At 37.4% G+C, this 20,085-nt stretch overlaps 3 protein-coding genes across 3 annotated transcripts; 1 reads left to right on the forward strand and 2 right to left on the reverse strand.

Moving 5' to 3' along the window:
- Positions 1 to 5,972: 5,972 nt before the first annotated feature.
- LOC147396744 (uncharacterized) lies at positions 5,973 to 9,537 on the forward strand. The gene is made up of 2 exons (XM_086451847.1): positions 5,973 to 8,749; positions 8,901 to 9,537. The coding sequence occupies exons 1-2, from the start codon at positions 6,019 to 6,021 to the stop codon at positions 9,311 to 9,313; spliced, it is 3,144 nt and encodes a 1,047-aa protein (XP_086307973.1). The 5' UTR covers positions 5,973 to 6,018; the 3' UTR covers positions 9,314 to 9,537.
- A 495-nt stretch (positions 9,538 to 10,032) lies between these two features.
- Positions 10,033 to 12,222, reverse strand: LOC147396745 (pentatricopeptide repeat-containing protein At5g16860-like). The gene has a single exon (XM_086452418.1). It carries the CDS (start codon positions 12,037 to 12,039, stop codon positions 10,177 to 10,179), a length of 1,863 nt encoding a protein of 620 aa, XP_086308544.1. The 5' UTR covers positions 12,040 to 12,222; the 3' UTR covers positions 10,033 to 10,176.
- A 1,363-nt stretch (positions 12,223 to 13,585) lies between these two features.
- On the reverse strand, positions 13,586 to 20,085 carry LOC147396746 (uncharacterized). The gene is made up of 4 exons (XM_086451848.1): positions 19,782 to 20,085; positions 16,235 to 16,305; positions 15,691 to 15,829; positions 13,586 to 13,889 (listed from the first exon to the last, which is right to left on the reverse strand). Exons 1-4 carry the CDS (start codon positions 19,939 to 19,941, stop codon positions 13,804 to 13,806), a joined length of 456 nt encoding a protein of 151 aa, XP_086307974.1. The 5' UTR covers positions 19,942 to 20,085; the 3' UTR covers positions 13,586 to 13,803.

The following is a 20,085-nucleotide window of genomic DNA, read 5'->3' on the forward strand; positions in this document are numbered from 1 at the left end:
CCATCTGTGAACAATCTTCATCATGTTTCTAGGCTCATAGGATTGGGTATTTTTTCTTTTGGTGGGTCCGCCTCCTCCTCTTCTTCCCAATTCGGATCCTCCATAGGGAAGTCAACAAGAAGGTCGGCAACTACTTGCCCTTTCTGTGCACTTCTTGGTTCAAAAGCATGGTCAAACTCTCCTAGTACAACGGCCCACTTAGTTATCCTCCTAGATTTTTTAGATTTGTGCAGGATCTCTCTTATCGGGTAATCGATTATGTTTCTGACCCTATGAGCTTGGAAATAAGGCCTGAGCTTTTATGTTGAATACACCAAGGCAAGGCAAATTTTCTCTGTTTGGCTATACTTCTTTTCTAATGTCCCTAGCATTTTACTGATGAAATAGATGGGCAACTCTTTTTTCCCTTCCGTCTTGAAAAGAATAGAACTTATTGTCGTCGGCGTTACCGCCAAATACATTCCCAAAGTTTCTTCTTCTTCTGGCTTGCTCAGTACTAGAGGCGACCCGAGATATGTCTTTAAGTTCTGGAATGCCTTCTCGCATTCTTCCGACAATATGAACCCTGTCCCCTTCTTTAATAGTGAAAATAAGGGTCTGCACTTATCTGACGACCTTGACACAAATCTGCTGAGGGTAGTAATTCTTCCTGCTAACTTCTGTACTTGTTTCACGCTGGTCGGTGGGGCCATCTCCGTTAGTGCTCTTATTTGGTCTGGGTTGCCCTCTATCCCTCTTCTTGTGACCATGTACCCCAAAAACTTTCTAGAAGATACTCCAAACGCACATTTCTTTGGGTTGAGGCGCATCTTATATTTTCTTAGGCGAGCAAATATGTCTTCTAGATGGTTCATATCATATTTCGCTTGCTTGCTTTTTACCAGCATGTCATCAATATAAACCTTCATAATATCTCTTAATTTATCTTCAAACATGTTCGTAACCAGCCTTTGATATGTGGCCCCGACGTTTTTTAATCTGAATGGTATCACGGTATAGCAGAATAGTCCTTGTTCAGTGATAAAGGCTGTCTTCTCCTGGTCTTCCGGGGCCAACATGACTTGGTTATATCCCGAATACCCATCCATAAATGAGAGTCTCTCGTGTCCTATCGTTGCATTTACCAAGCGATCGATCCATGGAAGTGAAAATCCGTCCTTCGGGCATGCCTGATTTAAGTTAGTAAAATCAATGCACACCCTTACCTGACCATCCTTTTTTGGCATCGCTACAATGTTTGCAACCCATGTTGGGAATTGTACTTCTCTTATGAACCTGGCCTTCAGAAGCTTGGAGACTTCCTCATTTATGGCTTGTCGCAACCTCGGTGCCAACTTTCATGATTTTTACTAGATAGGTCGAAAGTTGGGATCTACATGCAGATGGTGGCTCGCTACCATTGGATCGATGCCGGGCATGTCCTCCAATGACCAGGCAAAGACATTCTTATTCTTTTTTAAGAATTCAATAATACTCTTTGACTCTTCTTTCTTCATTTTTGACTCAATGAAGGTCAGATACATACCGTCCTCTCCCAAATCGACCTCCAATACCTGCTCCACTACGGACACCCGACCGGTAGACTGGATGTTCTGTAATTGTTATTGGCCTTTTAGGCTGGCAGAGTTATTTTTTACCCTCTCGATTTTCCCCTAATGTTCCTTCTTCCTTCTATCTTTAACTACACAAGAAAAATATTGCCGAGCCATTGTTTGATCTCCGCGAATCTCCATGGGCCCTTGCGAGGTTGGAAAACGCAAGACTTGATGAAACGTGGAAGGCACAGCCTGCATCGAGTAGATCCATCGTCTTCCGAGGATGGCGTTGTATGCTGAGTCTGAATTAACTACAACGAATCTGGTCATAATAACTTTCGGGACCAGCAGAAATGGGCAAGGTTATTTCTCCTATAGGCATTACTGAACTTCCATTAAAGCCGTAAACGTTGACATCAGATTGCTCCATTCCACCTAGCATACCCATACGTTCAGCAGTTGACAAGAACAATATGTAGACTGCACTCCTTGCATCAATGAGTATTCTTCTCAGATCAACTGGGCCTACTTCTAGGGTAACTACCAAAGCATCGTTGTGAGGGTTGGATACCCCCTCTAAGTCCTCTAGAGTGAATACAGTTGCTTTGTTCTCCCATACTGACTCTAATACCCGAGCTACAACCGCTCCCTCTGTGACTTGATAAGCTTGTTGATCATGCTGTGCTTTCCTAATCTTTGATCATGGTGGAATCCCAGTCGATTTGTCTGTTGCTAGCTCTGCCACTATTGTGTTCACCACTCTCCGACTTTATCGTCTTGGGCTGAAAGTCCTCATGGGGGTAGGGGAGGCAAATCTCGTCTCCTTCGTTCCTCCGTGGTTGTTGCTACATATCTCATGAGCTTTCCTATGTTAATCATGTCCTGAATGACATGCTTTAGTTTTCAATAGTTATTGGTCAGATGATCTTCTGCCTTGTGATACTCATAATAGGGCATCCTCGGTCGCCCACGATAGTTCGGAGGTGCTAGTTTGAAACTTGGATCTTCGACGATGTGCCTTAATATCTTGGACGATCTTTCTATCAGCGGAGTTAAGATTCTCTTTGAATTCCACGTATTCCGGCTTGTGTGCTCCCTTGTTTTCCTCATTTCTAGTCCAATGCCTCCCTCATTTCTCCTCTTCCCTTGTTCCTCGACCGCTGATGGCACCGTGCTTGATGTCACCAAAGCTTCTCTAGATCTGCTCTTCAATGTCTTTTATAGAGTGATGAATTTTTCGACTACCACGTAGAAATCTTCCATCCTATCTGGGGGATTTGTTACTAGCTTTTCATGCAACATGGTTCCCAGTATGATTGTGTTTACGTACGCCTAAACGACCATGCCATCATCTGGGTTCTCTATCGAAAGAAGTTGGCTTCTAAATCAAGCCATAAAATCCTGAACGCTCTCCTTTTCCTCCTATCACAAATAAAACAGGACATTGACTTTGAATTTCCTCCTCCTAATGTGGATGTACTGTGCTACGAAAATTTCCTCCAGTTGTTGGAAACTCCCGATCGTGCCCGACGGGAGACTCTAAAACCAAGAAAGTGCTCCTGACCTCAGGGTGGTAGGAAACAATTTGCAAATCAACGTATCATCTCCTTCATGCAAGATCATCATGTTTCTGTAATGCATAACGTGCTTCACAGGATCTCTAGTCCCGTCGAAGGAGTCGAACTTTGGCATATGGAACTTTTTAGACAGTACGACATTCCTAATCGTTGCGGAGAACGGGGACGTCCTTAGATCTCTAACGACTGTCTGGGCGAGCCTCCCAACTTGTCCTTGTCTAACAGCATCTTCCTTCCTGCGCTTAAGAATATCTTCCACTTCCCCTATTGTGAGGGGATTCGGTAGTGCGCCTTGCTCTGTGATGGCATGGTTCCCTTCGCTTCTTACCTCGGGGTCGTGGTCTCTTGAATACTGGCTTCCCTCTCTTCCAGTTCCTCCATTATTTCCCGATTCTTCTCCCCTCTGTTGTTTCAACCGTTCGTTTTCCCTTCTCGATTCCTGGATCTCTTCCGATTGACAGTCCAAGTATCGCTGCATGTCCTCCCTTATCTGTGCTAGTAACTATTAGATGCCTATTGCCGTGGCATCGCCCTGCTCACCTTGGGAATGTTCTCTTTCCGCTGCCCTCGCTAGCTCAGCATTCTCAACAACTCCTGCTGGATTAACCCTAGCTGCCACCCTTCTGCCCATGTTTCTAGTGTTGGCCATGTGTGCGTCGTGTTCCTTCCTATCGTTTCCTACGGACGGCGCCAATTGTGGATTTTGATTTTTCCGCAACAATTGAACGTCGATCAATCTTCAGAGTTGGCTCCCGTTTCGAGGTTATCCCCACTTTATTCCATCCCCTTTCCTGAAAAGAAAAGCCTACGATGTCAAAGTTAGATATATTCAAAGAATATTGCTTCTCTCTTTTCTCTTTTTATCAGAGTCGGTTTCCTTTCATACCTTTGCTATGTATTGTTCTTCCCTTTTATAGAGCATTCTCTTCCTTTTTTTACGTGTATATTCTTATCTACTTTCCTTCTTTGAAAAAGGTAAACGCTTAATCCCTTGAAGTTAGGGATTTCCCTAATTTATTACATTCAGATCCCAAAATTCCAGGGATTTATGCGTCATTTCCTTTTGAGCCGTTATTCTATTAGATTGTATTCGACCCATCTTAATTCAGGAGGGGGAAAAACCGAGCCATGAGATGCTTCCAACCTATCGTGCCCTCTCTTGTGGTTGAGGAATTTATTCCTCCACAATTATTATTTTTTAATTATGAGTCCATTAATTTGAACTTCAAATAAAGAGGAACCAAAACCCATAAAAGTTAAAGGCTCCAAAACCCAAACCGACCCATTTGACACCTTAATCCAACCATAGTTACTTTTCATAGCCACGCAAAAAAGTGTTTTCTCATGCATTGGACATGAAAACCCACAACCAAAAAGCCAAACACCTGACGCTTATTTAAGATGGTTGACTCTTCAAATGTTATTAAGTAGTTAAACTACCATCAAGGGTAATTATAAAAGCACCCCATGAAATAACATGAGCAACCCACACCATAACCAAATTATTGTCTTATATGGGTTAAAAGTTTTTGGAATGAGCTGATTTTTGGTGATGGTGATATCTATGATGAGGAGATAATCCTCACCAAAAAACAACCCATTCCGAAACTTCTAGTCCCATTAAAATAAATTCAAGAACCATAAATTGTTCATTTTTTTCGTAAATCAATTTTGATGGGGATAGAAGTTTTGGAATGGACTGATTGGTTGATCTCCTCATCATGGAAATCATCCTCGCTAAAAATCAGCTCATCCCGAAAAACAAAACAATTCGACTTTGGTGTGGGTAGCCCTTATTAATTCGTGGGGTGCTTTTATAATAACCAACCATGAAATGGGAGGTTAATATTCAAAAGTAACACTTCTGGCCTACTTTAATGTGGAATATTCAATAGCAGTCCTTATTTATTTTTTTTTACTTTGCAAAATTCCAAATCTCAGTAATTAGTTGTAGGTCCTATGAGCCCTACCCCTAACATGAAATATTTAATAGTAATCCATATATTTTGAAAAAAAATGTTTTAAGTGACTTGAAAATTGAAATAATACATCAAGTATCACAACTTGAGGAGGAAGTATGAAAAAAAAAGGAAAATCGATGGTTCTCAGAATACATAGTGCTACTGCAATTGTTATTTTGAGTCACTGAGTGTGAAGCTCCGTATTTTGTTGTTGAATTTGTGGGTTGTCTTAGTTCGAATTTGAATTGGTCGTTCGCTACTACTGAATGAAACCAACTTATATAGCAGTGTTAGGGTTAGGCTTGGCCAATTCAGGGTATTAATTGAGCCCGTTGACCTGCTTACCTAGCTCAAACCTAGGCTAGGTCTATCAATTGAGCCCACATAGTAGGGTCAGACTGAATATTTTTAATTTTCAACTCGTTAAATCCAAGTCAAGTTGGGGCCTAACAATGCCCAATTTGGCCGAATCCATTCATATATTTGAAGTATTTATATTATGTATAGATAGATGTATAATTTTCTAACAAAAATAGCTAAAGTATATTATAAATAATAATAAATAAATAAAAGGTCCCCTTATCATCTCTAATCCTTTTTTATTTTTTCTTTTTCAATTAGAAATTTGTCCTACTTTGATGAAAGACAATATCAAATAATTCCAAATGAATAACAAAAATAGCATTAATTTATATATATTTTTTTAATCTTCAAGTATTTGGGTCAAGTACGGGTCGGGTCAATCCCAAGGTCAAAGTTGGCGGTTCAAAAAAAAACCTAGACACCTGCTAGGTACGAAGAGGTTTTACTTTTCAAATGCAAGTGGTTTGACCATCATAACATGAAATATTCGACAACAATTTTTTTTTTTTTTTAAATTGTACAAAAAATTTAATCGATACAAAAATACACCACCTTGCTTGCTTAGCAAAACAAAAAACAAAAATGCTTGTGTGCCCGAGATCGGAAACCCCTATGGAGGGCACCCGCTATGCACTTTTCTTCCTTCTCCTCAGTTATTCATTCATCGTGAACAATGCCGATGTTAGTAGTACAGAAAGAGAAGCCCTTGTCACCTTCAAACGTTTAGTCTCCGATCCTCAAAATACTCTCTTGGGATGGAACCATAGTACATCTATCTGCAATTGGCTTGGCATATCATGCACCAATAACTCAAACCCCCGTGTCCAATCACTTCAGCTTGGAGGATTCGGTCTGTCCGGTACCATTCCTCCTCAACTCTCTAATCTCAGCTCCCTCAAAATTCTTGACCTTTCCAACAACCTCTTCCATGGCCCAATTCCTCAAGAGTTTGGCCATCTCTCTCTCCTACAACGTCTCATCCTCTCCAACAATTCTATTGATAGTATCATCCCCACTACACTCTCTCATTGCTCTAACCTCCGACGAGTCAATCTCTCATATAACCGATTACTCGGGAACCTTCCCTCTCAGTTGGGTTTTTTAAAGAAGCTCGAACGTCTCAACGTTGCAGTAAATAATCTTAGTGGTTCAATCCCTCCTTCATTTGGAAATCTCTCCTCTCTTACTCATCTCTACCTCTCACGAAACCAATTCTCCGGCACAATTCCAAATGAATTGGGTCGTCTCCGAAAAATTCTCATTCTTCATCTCTCTCAAAACAATCTAACTGGAGACATACCTCATTCAATCTATAACATCTCCTCTATGATCATGTTCTCCGTAACGGAAAATGAGCTCGTAGGAAAGCTACCACATGACATGATGCTTGCTCTTCCCAATCTCAAGGAACTCTATATATCCCGAAATAACCTCACGGGACCTATACCAAGTTCTTTATCCAATGCATCAACAATTCAATTCCTCGATTTAGGTTCAAATCGATTTGAAGGTGTAATCCCTTCACTTGGTAACCTGAAAAATCTCAATTTTCTGAATCTAGGCATGAATCTTCTGTCTTCTACCACAGAAATGAACCGTCAAGTATTCGATTCACTCACTAATTGCACCCATTTGGAGGTTATCATACTAGCTTTCAACCAACTAGCAGGAGAGCTTCCAATTACGACAGCCAATCTATCGACCCATCTTCGAGAAATTTGTTTAGAAAATAACTACTATCTTTCCGGGGGCTTCCCTATAGGAATGGAGAACTATCGGAACCTCAGAGTCTTGGCTCTGCAGCAAAATTCTTTCCGAGGCTTAGTACCCAACTCCATAGGACTACTTAAAAATTTAAACAGATTTTCCCTGCAACAGAACATGTTCTTTGGAGAAATACCGAACAGCTTCAGCAATCTTACTCGGCTTTTTCAGCTTACCATGGGAGCTAATCAGTTTTCCGGAAGAATTCCTGAGAGTATAGGTGACTGTCAGAATCTGAACTTATTGGGTCTCGCCAAGAACAGATTGAATGGAAGCATTCCAACAAAGATTTTCGGACTCTCAAATTTACATGAGCTGCGTTTGGGTGGGAATGCTTTAAGTGGTTCTTTGCCCATTGAAGTAGGAAAGTTGTCGCAGTTGGGATTCCTGGATACTTCAGATAACGAGCTGTCCGGCAATATTCCAGAAGCCATCGATGGCTGTTCGAGCTTGGTTACACTTATCATGGCTAAGAACAAACTCAACGGCTCAATCCCAAATTCAATGGGACGATTAGCAGCTCTAGAAACCTTGAATCTTTCATTAAATGATCTTTCAGGACAGATCCCAAATGGTTTACAGAATCTTCGGGTTTTGAAGAGCTTGAATCTTTCTTTCAATGATTTGGAAGGACTTGTACCACGAGAAGGAATCTTCGCGAAAATTAGCTGGAATTCTCTTCAAGGAAATAATAAGCTTTGCAGTGGGGATCAAGAGATGACGGAGAAACTGAAACTCCCTACATGTGCAATTAAAAAGAAGCAAAATATATCAATTGCATTCAAGATCATTGTCCCTATAGTTAGCTTTATTGCACTAATTTGTGTTTCTTCATGTTTGATATGGGTATTGGTTGTACAAAAGAAAAAGAAACGGAAGAGAGAATCAAAGGGAAGTAAATTTTCTCCATCTTACAAAGGGAGACCACAGAAGATATCGTACGAAGAGATTCTGTCTGCAACCAATAATTTTGCATCAGAAAATCTAATAGGAAAGGGAGGGTTTGGTTCGGTTTACAGAGGAATCAGCAGTGACGGTGACGATGACGGTGAAGGTGACCAAAGTCGGAAAACCATCATTGCAATCAAGATTCTCGACCTAAAACAAAGCAAAGCTTCTAAGAGCTTCACAGCAGAATGTGAAGTTCTAAAGAATGTTCGGCATCGAAACCTTGTAAAGGTCATCACCTCATGCTCAAGCATCGATCACAGAGGAGAAGAATTCAAGGCCTTGATTATGGAGTTCATGTCTAATGGAAGCCTAGAGAAGTGGTTGTATCCAGACGACCCTGAGTCTGGGCTAAGGTTGAACTTGATGAAGAGACTGAACATTGCCATAGATGTAGCTTCTGCCATGGATTATCTGCACCATGACTGTGAACCACCTATTGTTCACTGTGATCTTAAACCTGGCAATGTCCTTTTGGACGAAGACATGATTGCTCATGTAGGGGATTTCGGACTCGCAAGGATTCTCTCTTGTAATAATCCTTTACAGGATCAGAGTAGTACAATTGGAGTGATGGGTTCCACTGGCTACATTGCTCCAGGTATCAAACTATACTATTAGACAAACCCATGAAAAAAAAACGTTATTTTGTGAGAGCTACTATTGGCACCCCAACTTTTACTAATTACACCCCAATTAAAAATAAACAAAATAAGTATCTGATATTCTAATGTTTTGTTTTGGTTTCCTAGAATACGGACTGGGCAGTAATGCTTCGACAAGCGGGGATGTCTACAGCTATGGAATTCTACTGCTAGAGATATTTACAGGAAGGAAACCCACAGACGAGATGTTTCGAGATGGTCTAGACCTGAATATATTTGCATCTTCTGTGGACAAGAATCGAATTAGGGAAATCATTGACTCGAGAATCTTTGATAACAATAATGGTTCAGATTACGACAGCAGCAATAACAACTATAGTGTTTCCACAACCAGTAGTAGCAGCTCTACAAGTAACTGGAAAAGTAGAGAAGATGAGTGTTTCGCTTCCGTGATAAGAGTGGGCCTGGCTTGTGCAGCAGACATACCAAAAGCCCGTTTAACCATGAGAGAAACTCTTACAAAGATGCATGAGATCAAAGGAACTTTGTTAGAATTGTGAGGCAACTCACGTAGTCCTGCTTCTGTACTACTGTCACATAAATATTTGTGTACATATGATATGTCCCCACTAGTTTTGTAACTGTTTATTTATAGTTCGATTAGGGTCTTGTGGGAAGCTATGTATAATTAGGCTTTATTTTGGAACATATATATGTGAATGTAATGGACATTTTAATGTTTCTTTTTTTTTTTTTTTATTAATTATATTTCTTTCTTTTTTAATTTTAGTAAGCCCGGATGAGATTGTATATTCATATCCACGCCTACTAATCTACTATTCAAGATTGCTTCAAGGCAAGATGAAAGAAGATTTAAAGGAACTATTGTAAAGAGTTGATCCCAATAGTTTGACAAATATTCTCAACAACTTAGAAAATAGGCTAAAAGAGATATAGATGATAGTAGATAGCAAACTTAACGGAGATCTTCATGTTTTTCCTTTCCTTTGAACCAGAAAATTACTGAAAATTTTAAATAAAATAAAAGTTGAATTAAGATAAATGAATTAAACTTCATAGTTAAGGATCATTACGATAAAGAAAATGAAAAACTGATACATGAAGCCCGATCATGTACTTTTACATATACAGTAGGGGAAATTCTATGTTTCGGAAAGTATTCTAAGATGAATGTTCTCTTCACTATCAAGTACCAAACATAAGTTACATCTCAATAACAGATAACAAAATCATTGTTCATGATGTCATTAGTTGCAAATTCAGACATATTAAAATCTTTATTTGCACAAGAATAAATTAAATAATTTTATAGTAAGATTATGATCTAATACTTCTCGGAATAAATAACCATCTACTCTTGGTGATTGACCACATTGTGAACCAAATAAACCAAACAATAGATCTACATCAAATTTTTGAAATCAGGATCGTACTGAGCACTCTTCATCATCAATATGAGGTCATCTAACACCTCGTAAATTCGAGAAGAACAAGGATGTGTTTTATCTGCAACGTAGAAATAATGGGTCTTGCTACTTATATTAATCCAACTACATCCAGGAAACTTCCTCAAACCTCTGCCTTTCATCCCCATTCGTAATTTTGCCACAACATCCCATTTTCCAAATGAAGCATATGCATTTGAGAGCGATACATAGTTTGATGGGTTCTCGGGTTCTAATTGAATGAGAAACTTGTAAGCCAAATCCCGCATTTCTGAGTTTCCATGTACTACACAAGCACCAAAAAGAGCTCCCCACACACTCGGTCCAGGTTTCATGGGCATCGAGTTAATAAATTTCAATGCTTGATCAAGCTGGCCTGCTCGACCTAACATATCGACCATACAAGCACATATCTCCACTGTTGGCGAAATCCCAAAATCGATAATCCCACAATTATAAATGTTAAATCCTTCCGTTACCAATCCGGATCTACTACAGGCGGAAAGTACTCCTACTAATGTGATATTATCAGGCTTAATCCCAAGTCGAACCATCTTATGAAACAGGGAAATGGCTTCATCGCCCTTGCCATGTGATCCGTATCCAGCAATAATTGAACTCCAAGAAATTGCATCTTTACAAAAAGCATCATTATCAAAAACACGTCTAGCACAATCCAAGCTCCCACATTTAGAATACATGTCGATTAATGCATTACTAAGAGAAACTTCATTGTTGAATTCTTTTCTGATTGAAAATCCATGAATTTGTTTCCCTTCCATTAAACAAGCGAGAGAACTACAAGTCGGAAGAATGCTTACAAGAGATACTCTATTGGGTTCTATCCCACCTCTGAGCTGCATTTCACGAAAAAGCATCAGAGCTTCCTCTGAACCTCCATTTTGTACGTAACCCGTAATCATTGCTGTCCAAGCAACAATGTTTCTACATTTCATCCGATCAAAAACCTGTCTTCCCGTAATTATATTTTTATTCTTTGAGTACATATCGATCAAACAAGATCCCACGTGAACATCCGAATCCAAACCCAGATCATTTTTTACTATAAAACAATGGATCTCTCTTCCATGATCCCACTTTCCAGTATTTGTGCCACACAAGGAAAGAAGACTAGAAACAGTAAATCCATCTAGTCTCACTCCTTCAATTTGCATCTGTTTCACAAACCTCCATGCATCCTCATTAAACACAGAATTCCCAGAAACCGTAAACCCAGAGATTAAAACATTCCAAGACCCAGAATTTCTCTGCGGCATTTCATCAAACACCTTGCAAAGATCTGTAAAACTCTCACATTTACAGTGCATCGACATTAAAGAATTTGCTACAACGACATCCCAAACAAAACCCATTTTAATACTCAAACAATGAATCACTCCTCCAATTTTTAAATCTCCAATATCACCAGAAATCTTCAAAAGGGTTGATAAAGTGTAATTATCTGGATTAATCTCCTCAACACACATTCGATTTAACAGATTAAAACCCATTTCATGGATTCCATTTTTAGAGTACCCATTGATCAAAGAGTTCCATAGGAACACGTTTTTGTGGAGAATTGATTCGAAGAAGAGGCGAGAATGGCTTGGGAATCCGCAGATAGAGTAGGATGAGATGAGTTTGGTTGCAAGAAAAGGGTCTTGAGTTAACCCAAGAGAGAAAATTTGAGCGTGAGACTGCTGGGTGAGTTTCAGACATTTGTGATCGATGGAGTGTTGGAGGAGTTGAAGAAGAAAATTGAGAGGAGAGTATATTACAGTGGGAGAGTGAGAGATGAAACGAAGAGATGAAGCTGGCATGAATTACAAAGCAGATTCTGTTTTATTACAGCTTTGATCACAATCGATTTATTGAGAATTGCGCGTTTAAGAACCTGATTTTGGAATCGGGTCGTGGGTCCGATTTGACTCAGTCGATTTGGACATATATTGTTTAGACGTATCTCGAGAATATGTTGTGGTGTTGAGATGAATAGAGAGGACAAAGTATTAAAAAAAAAAAAAGAGTCATGCTGGACATGCATACGTAATCGTAGATGGTTTTTACTTGTATCACGATGAAACACATCTATGATTATATGCACATCCCACGCTAGACTTGTGAGAATCACAGTAAATTATTTTTGTCATTTCAGCATTTTTCAAAAAAGTAAAAAATAAAAAACATAAACTTTTTTCACTATTTGGATTTGAATTTCAGATTTGGGAGTTCACTAGTCGTAAATTTTCAAAACAATAAAATTCATATTTACAATCTTATTATTGGGAAACTTATTTATTACCTAGAGTTTGCAAGTTGAAGGGTTATTATTAAAATGGATAACATAATAAAATTGAGAGTATTTTTAAAAAGAGGTACAATATTATACTTTTTTTTTTACGAGGGAGAAAGATTGAGATAAAGAAAACAACGGGACAACCGTTGTATTTTATTATATAGATTATCTAAGAAGATAATCTCAATAATTGACATTTCAAATATGGAGTCGAAACATCCTTTGTCACCGTTAATGTTACAACTTTGTGCACTACTAACACTTCCACATTTTTCTTTTTTTTGTTGAATTAGTTGGAATTGTACTACTTGGAATCAAAGCTAGTATGACGCGTTGGAATCAAACTTCGGTAGGAGTGACATAGGGAAAGAGCTACTTGGGAACCCAAAATGAATGGTGAAAGCTGCCACAAAGTAGGCATTGGGGATGTTAATGGAAGACTAATTTTTTTTGTGAATTAAACAGTTTTCTATTACAGTTGAAGTTGTCTGCTGTTAGTAAATATGCTAACTTATGACGGTATGCACATGGGGCTCATGTAAGATTTGTGAAACACGATTCGATGAATTGGATCAAGGGGATAAGAAGGCTGATCTTTGGCATGGATAAATATTCAGAAGAGAACCAACCTTGAATGGTGACCGTATCCCCTGCATCTGCACACATATTTCTTGGCTTTCGATTGAACTAATATAGTTTCTCTGAGCCTGTGAAAACGGGATTCGAGACCAATGGACAAGCTAGAGAATGAAAATTATCTAAACAACAATCAAACCACCAGGATCTAACTTTATGCCTGACTACTAATCTCTTTTTTGGGATGGGTAAGTTGGACTTGAACCCACGACCTCAAAGTTTCCTTGTGATGTACCAAACCGACTGAGATATGGGTCTAAGCTCAAACTTGACTATAATATTGTAGACTGCAAATACAATCTCAACCCTGCAATGTGTCAAACTTTTCAAAAGCTCATCCAATGCCTGACCACAAGAATTACAACAATTAGCTAATGGTTAGAAAAACAAAAACCAAAAAAACATGGAAGATGGTTGTTGATCAGGAAAAAACGTAACACCTCCAATTGTCACACTTTATTTTTTATCACATAAACATAGAGTAGCACATAAAGTTCTGAATTGATCATAACTAAAAGATAACAGTTGAAAATATACACCCGATGATAATTCAAAATTCAACTAAGTCAGAAATTTATTTTTTCTTTTGAAATGAGGAATAATCATCCAACCATTTTTTGAATGGATGGAATATACAATATCTATATGGATTTTATGCTTGAGAGGTGACCGTTCCGTTTTTCTCAAGTTCACGCAGCCTGGCTCTTTCCATCTTCCGTTTACGCCATTCCTCAAGAGCTGAAAACTCCATAATATTAGTTAATAACCTTTTTGTACTATTAACACAAATAACACTGGTGAAACATAAAAGTCATAAAGAACTAATGATGAGAAGAATCGGTTTAGAATTTAACTCCCTCTATTCTAGAATTGATAAAATAACAAAGTAATTGGGAAAAAATATCAAAATTCATAACATGAACACAAATAATTTGCTTATTTTTTTCAGGTGCTCAACAAGGATAGATTTTGCCCTTGGAAGCTCACTAAGGATCATAATTTTGTCAGCAGATAAATCAGACCATCTTTTATAAAGCATCAATAATATTATTAGAGATGATTAGGCAATCTTCTCCTATAGTTTTTGGTGAACTTTTGTTTGTGAGGTTTATCATGTCAAAACAATAGCTTTTGAAGTGATGAGTAGGTTTTATACCTACGAATTAACCACTTTTAGATATAATATTTTATTAATTTTAGAGTCTTTTAGTTATTTTTAGTTAAGTTTAGTTTGTTTTATACTTTTTATGTGATTCTATGTTTTTATTTGATTTTTATGTTTATTTTGCAGTTTAGGAACAATATGGAACATTGAGATGTTTGCATACGTTTAGGAGAAATTCTGGACTCAAATTTGTTCACTCTTGGAAGAAGGAAGCTAAGTATACAAGCTAGAAAGTCTTCAAGCCGCAGCTTGATAGAAAACGAGGCCGCGGCGGGAATTCAAGAATGGCATAACAGAAATATAAAAATACAAGCCGCGGCATGATATATTGGGAGGCCATGGCCTGCTTACGTTTTCAGCTTTACACGTTAATTTGTGGTGACCGAATTAGAGACGGATTTTGGGACTCTTAAACCCTAATGACTCCATACCTATAAATAGGAAAGTTTAACCTTATTTGGGGACAGAAGTTTTTGGGTTTTTCTTGGAGGCAGAAAATTGAGAAGGAGGACAGGAATTGGAGATCGGCTCTTGAGTTTTATCTTCTTTAACTTTAACTTTTCTCTTAATTTTGTAATCTAAGAATGGCTAAATACTTTTATGATTTTGTTTTCTTTTCAATGAAGAACTAATTTCTATTCTAGGGTTATAATGGAATCCATTCATTATATTTGATTAGTTTTCTTTCTTTCTTCTATGATCCCACATGTGATTGTTTATTCTGTCCAATGTTTAATGCGATTTGATTAACTGATCATTGATTGAATTGATTTGGTGAACCTTAATAATATCGACAGAGTTATTTTGTGTTCATGACCTAGATAGATTAACATATGCTAATTTGAGATAGGAATATACTCAAGTTGCATGTGCATTCCTTATGAGAACTTATTCTTAATGAATTCTTCTTGATTTGATTCTCATAGGCATATAGGGAATTAGTCTAGAAGGGTATTTTTACATGACCATCGGAAGAGGCTTGTAGAGAATTTAGTATTCTTGGATGACAATCATAGTGGATTAATTTATCATAGAGGGAAGGAGAATTAAATCAAGTGGATTGTTTAGGGGAAATTATAAACCTAGATTTTATCACTCATTGATTTTAAATCTGCAAGTTAATTTTCTCCGTTAGTTTTCTTGTTTAGTTTTAATTCATATTTTTACTTTTGTTTGGATAAAATTAGAGTGAGATAAATTGGTAATTAGCAATAGATTGGTATTTAATCTCCGTGGGAACGATACTTTCTTATCACTTTATTACTTGTTTCGATACATATACTTGCGTGCGTAAATATAGACAACATGAAGCAGTCTGAAAAAAACAAAAAATCTTGATGGCTATAAACGATTGCTAGAACCTCAGATAATCACCTTTCTGGTTGTTAGCATCATTCAAAGTACGAATATCCTTCAACCTCTTTGAAAGATCCACTGCAGCAGTAGTTTGCTTTGACACTTTTGGTTGCACTACCTCTGGTTCTGTGTATGCTTCTTGCTTAATTTCCCTTACCTATAGAGGAAATATTAACATCAAGATATAATGTATCCAAAATTGAAAGCCGAACCGGAGGAAGCAAGTTCATTAGATATCACTAGAAGGTGGCAGTGCAAACGCACATGTATCAAAAGGGCTTATTTGTAACTTAAAACATTGATTAAAGGGTTTTGTATGTTACATAGTAAAAAAATGATATTTTTGTAATTTTGAAAATTAACTAACATGATTCTAGGGTAGTGGAGTGGGCGGCAATTTTCTTTGTTTTTGACCAAAATGACCCTGATTATATTAACTTTAAATATAAAGGTGTGGGCATTTTCCGGATCCAAAATTTGGAGTTGAACCACTTCTACTCCACCTCCTCTCATTATAATAGTAAAGATAATTACTCATTTTGAGAAGGCCTGTCATGCTTACTCTTTTTATAAGTTCCAAGGGCTCCATAGCACGGCGCATCTCTTCAGACTCTACAATGTATCTCAGTTGCACTGCATTTTGAAATGTTAGTGCAACAACACATTCTAGTAACATAGCAAGCTCATTACTGAACAAATGATCATTATTAATAAAGACAAAGTACAGGGAAGAGAAGCATAGATATCAAAACTTATATCAAAGAAATACTTGAACTATCAAAACTTATGCCAAGAACGCACTCTAGCGTGAACACCCCCCCCCCCCCAGCGCGTATCTATAATTCTATTTACCATGGTCAGTATTTGTTCAATTTAAGATAATAAGCTTCTCACTTCTCAAATGATATCAATGTCCAGCTAATAGCTCTTGAATGTAACTATAAATCAAAGCTATTAACAAGATTTTGAGCGCATGGCATTTGTTTTCATTCATAGAAAAGCCAACCTCCCAAAATGAGCTTTATTACTAAAAAATTACCCGGAAAAAAAAATATATTTAGTTTAAGAAAAAGCACATTGGTAAGTCTTGACACTTTCGGTCAATGAGAGTGATTCCCTACTGGTTTCTCATAATAGACGTGGTTCATAATTCTACAATATCCTAAGGATATCCACAGACTTTCCTAGACTATTCGTACTTGTTTGTACATCTTTGCATTGCTTTACAAGACTAAACAATCTAGAGACTTCTAGACTCCTCCAAAAGACTAGAGTTCTCTAATATTTCTGCATTATGTCCATTGGATGGGGTTTAGAAGAAGTTTGTCATGTAAATCTTGTCTAATCCTACCTTACAAATTGATTATGATGCCATGACCCATCCTTGTAGTAATTGAAAGATGTGAAAGAAAAGTCATGATAACAAAGAAGAAAAAGAAAGTCTGACAAATGTTTGTCATGGTGTGCACTAGACCAGACATTGTGCATGCAGCTGGTATCAGGCAAACCCCAGTAAAGTTAATTGGAAAGCTACAAAGTGGGTCTTTCGGTATTTGAGAGGCTTTAATAATTATACAATCACATATAAGAAGGGCTCCAATTCAATGCAAGATTTCATGGATGCGAACTTTGTCGATGATCTTGATAAGGAAAGATCAACAAATGCATATGCATTTCGTTTTGCAAATGTACCGATAAATTGGGTGTCAAGGCTCCAAGATACGATTGTTCTATTTACTACCATGGCGGAGTACATGACGGCAACAGAAGCATCAAAAGAAGTGGTATGGCTTAGAAGATTGATGAGTGAGATGGGGTATTGTATGCAAATCACGGAACTATTTGTGACAACATGTGCACCATTCGGTTGGCCGAGAATCTAGTTCATCACAAGAGGTCAAGACACATACTGGTTTAATATCACTACATCCGATAATTGTTGAATACAGTAAAAGTCGATTGGTCTAGGTAAAGACTGAGGACAATCTGCTTCTTTTTTATAAGTATAAAATTTATTGAAAAAAAGAACAAGAGGTCGAGGTAGTCCCTTCACAAGAAAAAGGAAAAAAGAGAACAAAAAGAAAAGAAAAAAAACATAGCTAAGCAGAGCAAAAGCCAACCCCTCCCTAACAACTAAACATTACAAACCGTCTCCCACTTGAAGACAAAATCTTCTTAGTACACCCCTTGGAAGTCTTTACAAAGTTTACACCAAAAGAAAAGTAAGCCCTAAATATCAAAAATGACCTCATACAGAACTTTTTTCCTCTCCCTATAAAACCCTTATGTTCCTCTCTTTCCAGAGGCCCCAACAAGCAGCAAAAGGAAGGATAGACCATAAATATCTTTTTCTATTGGAGAAAACATTATAATTCCACCCAAGGAAAAGATCAAAAATAGCACAAGGGGAAATCCAATCCAACTAGATGAGAGATAGAAAATGGGACCAAACAGAGCTACAAAATGGACAATGCAAAAGAATATGATTTCCGGATTCACAATTCTTCTTACAAAGGAAACAAAAGTTTGCAATTGAGAGACCATGCATAATCACGTTGTCCAAAGTTAGAATCGTCTCAAGAGAAGCTAACCAAACAAAGAACGCAACTTTGGATGTGACAAGAAGAGACCAAATTGCAGTTTCCAGGAATGCTCAGTCAAAAAGACTAAGGACATCTTGCAGACATCTTACAAAGCCGAACCAAGTAGAGATATTAGAGTGAAACTTAACTTTTCTAGTTTTCAAGAAAAGTTAAGAGCAACTATTTGGTAACACAAAGGTGTGATTTGGTATCAAGGTGGAGATTATTAGGATATTGAATTGAGGGTATACCCAATCTATTTATGTAGGGGCCTTTTGATCTCTTGTATTTTTTTCCCTCCATGTGAGACTTTGATGAGGTTTTTTTCTTTGGAGAGGATTTCTAGAGGTTTTTCGAAAAGACTTACTATTTTTGAAACTGTTTGAGAGAACTTTTGATCTGCATCCCTACGACAATAAAGTTAGGCCTCCTTGTACTTTGTTCTCCCTTCTTTCTTCAATATATTATACTTTTCATACATAAATAAAAAAAAGTTAGAGCAAGGTAGATGGATTTGATGGCATGTGTTGGTAAGGAAAGCACTTGTGGATTTTCCTTCTCATTATAAGGTATTTTCCATAAATTGAACCTTATACTTTTCTCCAACATTGATAGTGAAAAAATATCCCATTGGATTACCCATGGGAATTATTTATGGAACTAAGGATATTTATGTAAATAGATTTTAGTATAAATATATAAATTCAACCAAGGGTTTTCTTGTTGAGAAACAAAACAAATGAGAGAGAGAGGAAGTGGGGAAGGGTTTACCTTTGTAACATTTAATTGATACAGTGAAGAGGATCAATCTCCTCCAAGGACTTGGTCCAAAAAAGGGTAAATTTCGTAAACATCTATTTTTTGAGATTTCTTCTTTCTTTTGCATTGCATACTTTTTTTTGTCAATTTTCACAACATAGCCCTTGCTCTTTTTTTTTTTTCAATTTTTGCAACATAGCCCTTGTTGGGTGAACCACGTAAATTATTGTGTTGTGGTTGTTTTTCATATTTTCTCTTGTTTCCATTCATTTCCCTCAAATATATTTCACTTATTTTTTTTTCTTTGGGATAATTATGCAACCACATACCAGTATATAATGGGTAAGCCCTACCATCCCCAACTCTAAAACTTATCCCAAACATAAATGTTAAACACCATTCTTAGTTTCTTGCCCCATCACCACCTTTCTCCAATTCACCAACAAGGTCATATTTGAGGATTTTACCCTTTTTTTTCTTTCTGGTGGGTGCACTAAGAAAAACCCCCAAACACTACGCCATTCCTCTGGATTTCACATTAAACCTAAAAACTTCAAGGCCAAAGAGGGGCTTTAATTTCATTCAACAAATTAGGTTTTGAAAATCCTACGATTTAAAGAACATTTGTTATTCTTCATCAATTGATTATGTGAATAATTGTTCTTGAAATTGTCGTTTTAAATGACTAAAACAGTATAAGTGAGCAAAATCAACAATCGCAAAGAAACAAAAAAAAAAAAAAAGAATAGTAATGAGAGAGGGGAAAACCTGAATCTGATTGATTTGGAGAAAGTTTTTTGTTACAGAGAGCAGAGAGAAATCCTTGAAGAAGAAGAAGAACAGTAACAATATTGAAGAAACAAACGAGGATTGTAGCGTTCCTGAATGAGAGTTTCAACCTCCATGATTGCTGCTGCTGAGTTTCCATTTCTTTAATTCATCAAAAATCTCAATTTTTTTGGGTTTTTTTTTTTTTTAAGGAAAAAAGTGTCAATTTGAAGTCTTGAAGTCAACTTGAAACGGTGAAGAAGTTAGAGACAGAGCAACAAATTCAATTTTAGTGATAATTACA

The sequence above is a fragment of the Akebia trifoliata genome, chromosome 8, assembly GCF_017979445.1.
Source record: "Akebia trifoliata isolate Shusen 1 chromosome 8, ASM1797944v1, whole genome shotgun sequence".
Lineage (NCBI taxonomy): Eukaryota > Viridiplantae > Streptophyta > Magnoliopsida > Ranunculales > Lardizabalaceae > Akebia > Akebia trifoliata.

What these genes read in the sequence shown, in the direction of transcription:
- LOC147396745 (XM_086452418.1), bottom strand. Translation starts at nt 12,039, where the DNA reads ATGCCAGCTTCATCTCTTCGTTTCATCTCTCACTCTCCCACTGTAATA.
- LOC147396744 (XM_086451847.1), top strand. Translation starts at nt 6,019, where the DNA reads ATGCTTGTGTGCCCGAGATCGGAAACCCCTATGGAGGGCACCCGCTAT. An exon ending in CACTGGCTACATTGCTCCAG is followed by an intron (nt 8,750 to 8,900) that starts GTATCAAACTAT and finishes TTGGTTTCCTAG; the next exon opens with AATACGGACTGGGCAGTAAT.
- LOC147396746 (XM_086451848.1), bottom strand. Translation starts at nt 19,941, where the DNA reads ATGGAAACTCAGCAGCAGCAATCATGGAGGTTGAAACTCTCATTCAGG. An exon ending in TCCAAATCAATCAGATTCAG is followed by an intron (nt 16,306 to 19,781) that starts GTTTTCCCCTCT and finishes TTCAAAATGCAG; the next exon opens with TGCAACTGAGATACATTGTA. An exon ending in TGATGCTAACAACCAGAAAG is followed by an intron (nt 13,890 to 15,690) that starts GTGATTATCTGA and finishes TGGAGTTTTCAG; the next exon opens with CTCTTGAGGAATGGCGTAAA.